At 37.0% G+C, this 12,326-nt stretch overlaps 2 protein-coding genes across 2 annotated transcripts in view; one reads left to right on the top strand and one right to left on the bottom strand.

The window, feature by feature from the left end:
• Positions 1–6,350, top strand: part of LOC126187427 (uncharacterized) — a 216,718-nt gene extending 210,368 nt beyond the window's left edge. Inside the window, exon 7 of the mRNA XM_049928499.1 lies at positions 2,856–6,350. Within this exon, the coding sequence (XP_049784456.1) occupies positions 2,856–3,154 (299 nt within the window). The 3' untranslated portion in view covers positions 3,155–6,350. The remainder of the gene's footprint in view (positions 1–2,855) is intronic.
• A 61-nt stretch (positions 6,351–6,411) lies between these two features.
• Positions 6,412–12,326, bottom strand: part of LOC126187428 (prefoldin subunit 3-like) — a 48,743-nt gene continuing 42,828 nt past the window's right edge. The window contains exon 5 of the mRNA XM_049928500.1: positions 6,412–6,931. Within this exon, the coding sequence (XP_049784457.1) occupies positions 6,812–6,931 (120 nt within the window). The 3' untranslated portion in view covers positions 6,412–6,811. The remainder of the gene's footprint in view (positions 6,932–12,326) is intronic.

Genomic DNA, 12,326 nt, shown 5'->3' on the forward strand with positions numbered 1-12,326 from the left:
ACACTGCCTTGTTGACAACTTTGGTCCACAGCTTTGTGGGGTCTGTGTCACACTCAAACCCTACTGTCAGCTCTTACCAACAGAAATTGGGAGACATCTAACCACGCTATGGGTTTCCAGTATTTAGGGCCCAACTGATGTGGTCATGAGCCCAGAAGAGGGGCTGCAGGCAATGTCATGCTGTTAGAAAAGGCACTTGTGTTGGTTGTCTGCTGCCACACTCCATTACTGCCAAATTTCACTCCTCTATCATAATGGATACATTTGTCATATATCCCACATTGATTTGAGCTGTTATTTAATGTAGTGTTGCTTGTCTGTTAGCACTAACAACTCTATGCAATGGCACTGCTCTCAGTCATTGAGTGAGGGCCGTCGACTACTGCATTGTCGATGGTGAGAGGCAATGCCTGAAATTTGATATTCCTAGCATACTCTTGATGCTGTGGATCTCAGAATATTGACTTCCCTAATGATTTCAGAAACAGAATGTCCCATGCATGTAGCTCCAACTCCCATTCCACTTTGAAGTCCATTAATTCCCATCATGAGGACATAATCTGCTGGAAACCTGTTCACAGAAATTGCCTGAGTACAAATGACACCTTTGCCAATGCGCTACCTTTTTATGCCTTGTGTGTATGATACTAGTACTGTCTGTGTATGTGCATATCGCTATCCCATCACTTTTGCACATCAGTGTAATTTACAATGACTGGCAGTATGGCACTAATACATCTACATTAGGGGGATTCACATTGCAGAAGAACCGTAGTACCCATGCACTTTTCTAAATTAGTAACCAGCAACATTTTTTTTAAATTCAAAATTCTGTTAGTTCTTATAGCTCATCAAAAACAGCAAATTTCAATGTAGCAAAATTTTAAAGCATTGTGTAATTTTCAAAATAACAATCTTTATAAGACCATCCAGTCATGAAACAATCAATCAGTAGTTTGAAATCTAATGAGTAATATCTATGTTGAATGTGTCCTCACTGCTTGATTCACACCACAATTACCTGTATCTTGTACATGAGAATATGCATACTTGAAACCACAAAACTAAAGAACTTTAATACTTAATTACTCAAGAGAGATTTTTGTAACCTAAATTAACGAACATTTGAAATGAACTGTGTTATAATTACCAAAAGTGTGAACTGTAATTGTCAGTGAAATGAACTATTGTGGGATTCAGTAATTTGTGTGATTGACTCACTTAAATGAATCACCGAAGTATAACTGTCTTTAACAAATTGCTAAAGAACTGTGGTAGTTTAGAATTGTGTTGTTTTTAGATAACTGTGAACTGTTCATTTTGTGCCACAATTTAAAAACTTCAGCAACATGATCATGCATGCTGGCTGAAGACTTTGTTACTTACTGTTCATAGTGTAAAAACTGGTCACCATTATTAATAACTCATCTCTGAAGTGAATAAAATGTGTGCGTAAATGACATCCAAAATATGGTGCCACGTACATCAATGAACAAACGTCATTCCACAATGAAGTAGATTTTTAACTTTGTGATGATCAAGATTTGTGCTACTGAGAATAAGACTACAAAATCCAGGTAAGTTCCGTCACAAGCTCTTCCCCAAATTGAACAGACAGGCAGCATGGCTGATGATCTAATTGGGAATGTAAGCCCCAGGACAATTGTAATTACTTCTGAAAATGTTGCCCTAGTTCCTAGGCTTGTTCAGCAACATCAAAGGAAATCCATCAGAAGAGTTGCAGCAGAAACTGGTCGGAAAGTTCTAGCATGCATGCAATACTGAGAAACAATCTACATGTTTCCATCCAAAATCCAAAGTTGCTAGATCATAGCCACACCTGCCGTGTAATAGATACGACTTTGTGAACCATATTCTGGCAATGATCAGTTTGATCTGGTTCACAGATGATGCACACTTTCACCAGAATGCATTCATCAATAACCAAAACTAGTGATTGTAGGGTTCTGAAAATCCTCATTTATGTGAAGTGAAACCACTTCATTCTCCCAAAGTTACTGTTTGGGCTGCAATTTGCAGCAGACATGTTGTTGGTCCTTTTCATGCAAGAATCAATAAACTTCTGTATAAAACTCTTACAGTGTTCTCAATAAATATACCATTTGTTGCATTCTTGTACCGATCTTTGTGTTTATGTTATATAATTTTTAACTGTATTTCTGTGATGTGGCTTCTTCACTGGAATACTATTAAGAACGGAGAAAAGAAAAGTAATCAAAAAACTTTTTAATAAACTGTCTTTTTACTGAAATTTTTGCTGCAACATGTTGTACCTAAAAATCAAGTCTGTGATCATTCAGGCAATAACTTTTGGTTTCTTAGCAGACCTTGAACTAATTAAAAATTAAGTATTTTATGTTTGTGACTACGGTGACTAAGGATGTAAGCTGGAAAGGATCACCTTACAGATGAGTTGAGGTGACTATTATCATGTACTATGACTGGAAAATGAAATAACATCTTAAGCACATGTGAAACTGTGGACATTTGATTGTACTTTAACATAAGTTATATTTTTGTGGACAAAAAAGTAAAGTGCCTTTTCCAAGACAGTGCTACTGTAGGTGCATATTATAATGTGTGTATTTTGGGTCATTTGTATGAAATTCGTTTTTTTTTCCCTTGAGTATTTCAGCATATTATTCCCCTATTCTTTAGAATAACAATCTTTCTAGCATTCTGTGTACTTTGATGTAAGTGGAATGTGCCAGTTGTGACCTGATAAATTCTTTTGGCAAACTGACATTTTGCAATTGTTTTCCTTGTGTGTGTGTGTGTGTGAGAGAGAGAGAGAGAGAGAGTACCCAGTTATCTGAACATCCCATCTTTTACAGGCTGGGTACGGTTGGTCGTATTTGCATTGTACTTCAACGTGCACCTGCGACTTCGGGAGCTCTGGCTGGGTCCACTGCGGCAGCTGCGTGCTGAACAGGCAGTTCTGATGCGTTTCAGGCCTGCTTTACCAGAAGAGCTGGCTGCACATGATGATGTGTGTGCTGTCTGCCTCAGTCCTATGCCACGCAGAGCACGTGTTACACCCTGCCAGCACATGTTCCACGCAGAGTGCTTACGACTGTGCCTCAAGACCTCTGATAATTGTCCTATCTGCAAACGAGAGTACACATTCTGCTGATACTGACACTGCTGCTGCAATGAGTGGAATTTGAAACAAGTTGAAAGTGTGATCTGTGAATTAGATTGGTCTGGATGTTATAAAGTGTTCAGTGACACAACTTCAGAGCAGAAGTAGTTAGTGGTAATAAAACCAATTATTTATATTCATATATATTTCTTGAAAGGAGATATCATTTGATACATGAATGCTACCAGTGCTGAAATTCCTAGTAAGGGTAGATGGGAGAATTGAGGTAATTGTTTTTATGTTTTTCTGTATTCAGTTGTATTAAGCTTTCAAGGTGGGTTCAAGTAAATTATCAGCTGATGTGTTAATGATTACATTTTGCACTGAATAAGCAGGTGTCCTGAGTAAGTGGGTCACTGGCCTAAAGTGTACAATGAACAAATGTACAAAATATGTTGTGCAGTATTACACATACTGCACAAAAAGTATTAATCAATAGAGGAGCACATTTTAATATGTAAATTTCAGAAAATTTCTAATATGTACCTAAGTTTGTATATTAAATATGATTATTAATATGGAATTTGTTGTGATACTGTTATTTCTAGATACAGAGCATTGACACAGAAGAGGTATTCTGCAGAATTAAAACTGTGTAGCCTATATACTCATTTAGTATAGCTATTACTGGTCACTGCAGGGTAGTTTAACACACAAGCAATTTCTGTTTAATGTATTGAGGATGTAGCATTGTAATGGATATAGATGCTGAATCTAAATTAGAAACAGTCATTGGGTTAAGACTCTTCATGTCCATCATTAATGCAACTATCTTTTGTGATTGCAGTCATAATTCTACACAAGTACAAAAACTTGGTATCAATATCTTTTTGTGGGACCAGATACTCCTAATATTAATACAAAAGAAATTCAGTGACATTTTCATCAAATTTTGGAAAAAGTTTCCTTAATTAATGTAAGTAGTGAGTAATTTTAAAGAATAGCCACTTCCAACTGAAGTGTTTTTTCCCACACAGGAAATGCATCTCATGAAGAGCTCTGTGTGTGCAATAAACTAATTTTAGAATTTTTGATGTAATAATGATGAAAGAACTACCAGTCTGAATGCTGTAATAGTATCTCAAGATGACATGTTGGCCCGTGGGTCTCAAATTGTTTGTGGCAATAATCAAAATCATTCATATGTTAAAGAAATATTAGGTTGTAACATGCAGGGTATAGATGATAATTGTTTCGAACACATCGCAGTGGTGTAGGTGAAGTTGAGACGAACAAAATTATATAGCACATTTGTGGTCTATCAATCTGAGAAACAACCTTAAATTAACCTAGAAAACCCAACTCTGCTAGCCGGCTGGAGTGGCCGAGCGGTTCTAGGCGCTACAGTCTGGAACCGCGCGACCCCTACAATCGCAGGTTCGAATCCTACCTCGGGCATGGATGTGAGTGATGTCCTTAGGTTAGTTAGGTTTAAGTAGTTCTAAGTTCTAGAGGACTAATGACCTCAGGTGTTAAGTCCCATAGTGCTCAGAGCCATTTGAACCACTTTTGAACCACCTCTGCTCAAACATGTGTGCACGTCATGATCTTTTGGCTCACATGATCTTCTGCCTAATTGTCCTAGAATATGTTATACCCCTTGTCCATGTGCTTACAAAATATATGATTGTCTTTCCCATGGGTTTAACGAAAGAAATAAAGCTAATTACATTTACAATTCAATCAAAATGTAACTATTACTAGCACAGTGGTTTCATAGTAAGAAGGCCGAACAATCAAAATAATTTAATTGTTAATTATATGCTGTTAAAATTCACAATGTTATGGGGTAAAATTTACCCCTATGTCAACCTTACATTGTATAAGTGCAAGAACATGGGGTTTTTAGTATTAAAGAATGATTTCTGCCAAAATTTCAAGCAATGCGCATGCCCTGTGGCTTAGGTGGCTACTGCGGACCAATTTGAGGCTGTTTCCTGGCTTGATGGATCAAAAATGTCCTATATCAATTTCCTCATTTCAACTCCACCTACACCACTGTGGAGCATTGTAAACAATTATCGTTTACCTACATCCTGTATAAAGCTAAGCACAGGCACAAATGCCTTCTTGAAATCTGCTTTAACAACTGGGAAGGGAAATATGAAGGGACATTTTACTGTTACATTTATCAATCTGGAAATTGCCACTAAAAGTTTTCATGCAAGTTCATTTATTTCATTAACAATACAATCAGTACAATACAACAAGGAGGAACAGAAATCTAAACTGCATTAGCAAAAGCAAATTTGAAATGTGTAATTCTAAGTGTGTTTGAGAGAGAGTTTTGGAACACTGAAGGGTGATACACATGAGAAGTATGAGTTGTGGTTTAGCTTCAAGTTTAAATTTGCCTGCCACCTTTAAACAGTGTGATAACCATTTCGTGTGCATATTTGCCATATATAAACTACACTGTTTTTATATTCTGCTAATGCTGTCCTTATTTTGTAAAATGTTAGCTACTAATGCAATGTTCAAATTTCCACATGTACTAATCTGACAGCTACTGTGCCAGTGCATTTTACCTACAAAATATTTTCATTGTTTTCAGAGAGTGCATAATATGTTATGAGATGTACCAGATTAGTTTAAGGGTTACCAGTAATGGAATAAGTAAGCTATAAGATTTTACAATAAAATAAATAGTAATATATTAACAGATAGGCTGTAGAAAATCATACTGAATTATCTCATTCTCACATGTAGATTTCTATAAAGGATAAGCTAGTCTCAGTGGTATGTAGATCATATTGCCTTGAGCAGCATACCAAAATGAGCTTCATGTCCACTCAATTTATGGTGCTTCCACATATAAGCCTATTACATGGCATTCTATTTTCAAATTTCAATAAGTAAGTTTGAAGGAGCTTGTTATACAACATTGGGAATTAAAATGAATCCTGTGTGTCTGTATATGCACTTGCATAGATAGCTTAAAGACTGTGATAGAGTGAACTTTGTACTTACTAGCACTACAAACAATAGCTATACTTAGTAGAAAATGTAGTAACAAAAACTGAAATATTCAACTTTAGCACAAAACACATTATTGCAAACTTCATTTTGTTTAAATAATAAGCAAACCTGAGATGGCAGATCATTCATTTACTTTGTGTAACAAAACTTGTATTATTTTTTATATGCATTATTTTATAACTAATGTTTAATAAATACATTATTTTTATTTTCTTTGTTCCATTATATTGACTACTCTATATCACACCTTAATGCAGCTAAAACACAAATTCAATTTCATGTTGAAATTTATTATGCAAATGGGAATGACAGAATTTAGAACTACATTTTCTGCTTATGACAGACTATGCATCTTCCATAATATGGTAAGTTCCTCTTTGTTCCAAACAAAAGTGAGTCTTCACATTTAGTAAAGTTATAAATGAGATTGGTAGTTTTAAAATTTTTCATAAAATTATAAATTTCAGTTTCACCAAGATATTTTGCAACATTAAATAACATGAACTTAACAAAACCTTAAAAATCCCCATGGAAAATACACTGCAGGTCCAAATTCTTCAGAAAATAAGAACATGCTGCCTAACAGAGTTACAATAACAGATTCTATTGACCACGGCAGTCATTTGCACCAAACTAAATGTCCATCAGTCAAGTAATCCATGACACTGTTTATGTTTTCCCCCATTTCTTTGATGTATCAATATACTCTCCATCAGGACTTTCATAATCTTTAATTGGCGGAGTAAGCACTGGGCCTTTCTTAGTGAAAGGAAGCAATGCTGGGTCAATCTGCAACAAAAATATAATTAAAATGTGTGGTTGGAGGCATGAATAGCAACAAATGTGCATATTTCACAACAAATTTGAAAAACAGTGCATAAAACTCATAGTTTTTAGTTTCCCTTCTACACAATTAAATAAAAACATAAAGTACATTAAAAAAGAACAATGAAAAGAAATTTTCACGAATTTTGCTGAACTGGAGTGTTTCATGGAGGAAACTGGGTTGTGAAATAGAGAAATGCTAAGCCATGGGATGGTAGCAGTAAGTTATGAGAATAAATACCTTTTCGTTCCTCAGTTAAAAAAAAAAGAGAGAGAGAGAGAGAGAGAGAGAGAGAGAGAGAGAGAGAGATAGACAAGGAGGAAAGGGAGCATCTACCTGCAGCAAATTGGTGGGAGATGCCAATATTTTCAGCTCTGTGTAGCACTTATACATAGCAACCTGCTTCATTTATTGGATATATTCTCTGTTTTCCTCTACATTTTTAGCCTCTCATCCTGTGGCACCATGGAATTTATTCCTGATTTCTTAACCCAAATTCTATTGTTCTGTCCCTTCTATTAAAATAATGGAAAATCCAGTGTGGAATAATGACAATGTTATGAAAAGGATAGATGGCTTCTCACCATATAGAAGAGATGCTGAGTTGCAGATAAGCACAATGAAAAGTTGAGTTTTTAGCCAAAAGGCATTTTCCTAAAGTACAAAGCACAGACACGTTCATGCAAGAACAACCCACGCCCGCATGATCACTGTCTCTGGCCACGGAGGTGGACTGCAAGCAACTGCATCTGATGGGGGAAGCGATCTGTGGGTGCTGGGGGCAAGGAGGAGACTGTGGTGGGGAGGGGGAGGGACAGCAGGGTAGGGGTGGGGAAGAGTTTAGTGCTGCTTTTGTGAGCTTGCAGGGAAATAGAGGGAACAAGGTAGGGCTGCTATTTGTAGCTGAAAGGTATGGGGGAGGCAGGGCGAAGGGGAGGGAGGGTAGGTGGAGTGAAAAATGAAAGAAGTGGAAGAGGGGGAAAGGACTAGTTGGTGTGCAGGTGGAATAAAAGGCTGTGTAGTGCTGGAGTGGGAGCAGGGAAAGGGGTAGAGAATACAGATTAGTGAATGCTGAGGCCAAAGGGGTTACAGGAATGTGGTATATGATACACTGCAGAGAAAATTCCCAACTGGGCAATTCATAAAAACTGGTGTTGGTAGGAAGGATCCAGATGGTGTATGCTTTGAAGCAGTCATTGAAGTGAAGCATGTTGTGTCCGCAACCGTATGGTTCAGCTTTCTTGTTGCCACAGTTCGTCAATGGTCATTCATGCTGAAAGACAGTTTGTTGGTTGTCATGCTCATGGGAAAGCAGCACAGTGGTTACAGCTTAGTTTGTAGATCACTTGATGTCTTTCACAGGTGGCCCAGCCTTTGAATGGATAAGCGATGCCTGTGACCAGATTGGTGGAAGAATGTATGAGACCTGTCACACATTTAGGTCTATTGCAGGGATATATGCCACAAGGCAATGGACTGGGAACAGGAATGAACAAGGGGCAGACAATGGTATTCCATAGGTTTGGTTGACAGTGGAATGCCACTGTGGGAGGGTTGGGAAGAAGGATGCGTATGATATTCTTCATTTCTGGACATGACAACAGGTAGTCAAAATGCTTGTAGAGAATGTGATTGAGTTGTTCCAGTCTTGGGTGGCACTGACTAATGAGAGGAATGCTCCTTCTTTTTGGCTGAACAGTGGGAATGTGAGAGGTTGTAGATGAACAGCGAGACTAGGCAACGAGGCATGCAAGATCTGTTTCTGTAAAAGGTACAACTCCCCCCCCCCCCCCCCCCCAACTCAAACCTCCTGACTGCACCTAGCAGCCCTACTCTGTTCTTCCCACAAGCAGCAATACACCCTCCTTCATCCCAACCCTAAAAGCCCTTCCCCTAGTTACCCCAGCCTCCTCCTTAGTCATCATGTCCCCCCCCTCCCCCTCACCCATGAATTGCTTCCCCCAGCAGGGACAGTCACTCACAGTCTGGCCTCAGAGGCTAGACACAGTGGTCATGTGAGTGTTAGTAGTGCTTGCAAGAATGTGTGTGTGCTTTCTACTTTAAAAGAAGGCCTTTTGACTGAAAGCTCAAATGTATAGCTGCTTTTTTGTTGTGCCTGTCTGCAACTGAACATCTCATCTATTTGGTAGTCTATCCTTTTCATAGTATTATCCTTCTTCTACTCTGTATTTGCCATTCTTCAGATGCCTTCCTGATTTCTCATTTCACCATCTACATTATTTTCAGCATTTTCTGTAACACAACAATGCAAACCTTTGGCTCTCTTATTTTTCAGTTTTCCCATAGTCCATGATTCACTTCTGTACAATGCTGTGCTTCAGGCATACATTCTCAGAAATTACTTTCTCAAATTAAGGTCTATGTTCATACTAGTAAACTTCCTATGGTGATACATGTTCTTTTTGATGTGCTGCTCTGATTCTTACATCCTTCCTGCTCATCCATCATTATAACTTTAGTTTTAAAGTGCCACTTCCTCTATCATACAGTCCCCAATTTCGATAGCAAATTTGTCACTAATCTCATTTCTGTTACTCCTAAATATTTTCATTTTTCTTTGATTTAGTCACATCATCCAATATTCCATTAGAGGTAACTGGTTGCCTTTCTTCATCTTTGCTGTTTCTTTCTTAGAATTTTCATTATCAGAAGAATAATTCATATAAAATGAACTAACAGAAAACAATTTTCCTCTAAGCTTGATGTTTACAGACATCAATTTACAGCTCATCACAAATTAGCCAATGAATGTAAAGTGCAGCATATTAAAATACACTGCCTCTGTAAACACTATCATAAATAGTTGGGACATCCAGATTGAAATTTTGAGTATATTTCATTGTGTAGCAACAATTACTATGTTGTTGTGATGTTACCACAACAACTGCAAATTGTGAGTAATATTCAGGCTCAAACATAGGGAATTTGAAAACATAAGGTTCCGATATTTACAATGACATTTTGGGTGTATTTTTTTCTGTTATGTTTCAGGAATAATGTAGTGATTTTTAATTACACTATATCCACTTTCTCTTTGTTCAGCTTCAAGGAAAATAATTTTAGTGTAGCAACTGGCCTTAATTTGAAGATTTTCCCTGTCATATCTCGTAAATTTTTTATTTCTAATGGTTGGTCACATAATACTTTATTTGCTACCACATCATTTTTCATGTAACAAAGACAGTGAACAAATGAGCACTTTCTGGTAACAACACACAGATGAATGCAGAGGTATTTTTTGAAATTTAGGCCATAACTTAATAAAATTGTGAAGTATTGCAGTTACTGAAGAACTTATATCTGGTTCTCTCAGGTTGTGGATGACAACAGCATTCTCTTACTTTCCATAAATGCAAACCTGAATAAGAAATTTTCTGAAAGAGCCAGAACACAGAAAAAAATTTGAGCAATGAGAGCCAGCATGAAAAGATCAATTCTCTGTACTTCAAAAAATCATTGTGCTGAGGGAGACGCTATTACAAACGCAAGAGTTCCAGACAGTTGTACTACAGATTTATTACATAAAAAATGCAGTCCCACAAACTGAGAGGACTAAAAAAGACACACTTGTCTATATTTTAATACAAGGAATTGCAATAGTAATGAATGTTCAATGTTGTCTTGACCTAGCTGAGGTAATATAACACTAGAAAATCTTAATGCAGGAGATTTTCAACTGTCTGTATATTCATGTAGACCCAATAAACTGAAGGGAGGAACTTTCATATTTATATATAAAAAAATGTTCCAACTGTCAAACAAAAAAGGAGTCTTCCTGGTTTAGCATCACTTTAAAACATGTTATGTAAAGAAGTAACTAACGATGTGCCAACTGCTACACAAATTTTCGCACTTGACTAGCTCAAGATGATACTACCACAACATATCACAGCTCTTACATGCAACAAAATAGGTTGATAGTGATGAAATTAATGATGGAATGATATCATTGACAAAATACAGAAATGATCAACCTACAGTGTAATGAATATGTCACTACTACTTAAAATTTGTGCCAGACTGATACTCAGACCATGATTTCCTGCTGTTTACAAGGAGGCCCCTTACCTATTACTTTATCTGAGCCTGACTCAAACTCTCATTGATTCAGACATTTCCACCAATGATTTCTGTACATTACTACTAGAGTTTCTCCCACGGGATACTAGAGAAAAACATCTCTTGGAGAACAGAGCCAGTAGAGTAACATGGTTCATCCTGCCCCTTGGGGAATTTATGAATTGAATTAAGTGAAAAAAGTATGTCAATAGTGATGAAATAAATGAAGATGTAATTACTTGAAGTGAAACCAGGGAGAGATGGTCATCCACAAATTCTTTTCCTCCAGTGCTCCTAGGTATTTCCACATACAATGTTGGAGAACCTGTTGGTCGTAATGTTTAGCAATCATAGGTGGAAGCATCTGTGACAATGAAATTTTGAATCAGGCATGGAGGTGCAAATATTCTAATGGGTACAGCAACTGCTCGCAAAAAGCACGAAAGCCTGGCTCAAGTCCCAGTCTGGCACAAATTCCCACTTGTCATGACTTATTCATTACAGTGTGATCTTTTCTTACATGCTAAATTCATCACATTTATCAATTAATTTGTAATTGTTTCCGAAAACTTTTTATCAAAAAGATAATAATTTATGATACCATGAAACATCATGGAAACATTGGAGCGCAGCATGTATCAAAGTGATTTGAACACAAAGGGGATCTAATAAATGACAACACATTGGTCAACAGCTCAGTCTTGTGCCCGTATGTAACTCAACATATCATATTTAAGGTGAATAGCAACCTACCATTTTCATAGGTTTAAAATAAATGCTATACAAGAAATTTGAGCAGTGTGCATATATGAAACTGGCAGGTCATAGAATAAATTAAAAGAAATATGGGATGTTGTTAAAAGAATAGCACAGAAAGAAAGTACAGATGATGCCACTAGAAACAGAGAAGAAGAGAATGTAAGTACTGTAAGAATGCATTGAAAGTGTGGCAAATGTTTGTAATTGCTATTGTTTTAATCAGAATAGATGATTAAATTGGTGTAAATAGTTCAGAAGGGACAAGGAAGTATAATATCAAAAGCAATATATCTGAAAACGAAAATTATGCAATATGCCAAAACTGAAAATACTTATGAAGCAGGTTGCTGGTGAGTTAGAACAACTGATTCTATCAGTTACTGAATCAAGCTTAGGTTTGATTTCTGCTGCTCCTATCAGCAGGTGAGGATTTACTAGCCATTTCCAGTAGATCACTGGAAAAGGGAAGTGTTTGGTGGCAACACCTGTTTTAGGGTGAACTCTTGAGTTAAGACTAAA

Source organism: Schistocerca cancellata, chromosome 5 (assembly GCF_023864275.1).
Source record: "Schistocerca cancellata isolate TAMUIC-IGC-003103 chromosome 5, iqSchCanc2.1, whole genome shotgun sequence".
Lineage (NCBI taxonomy): Eukaryota > Metazoa > Arthropoda > Insecta > Orthoptera > Acrididae > Schistocerca > Schistocerca cancellata.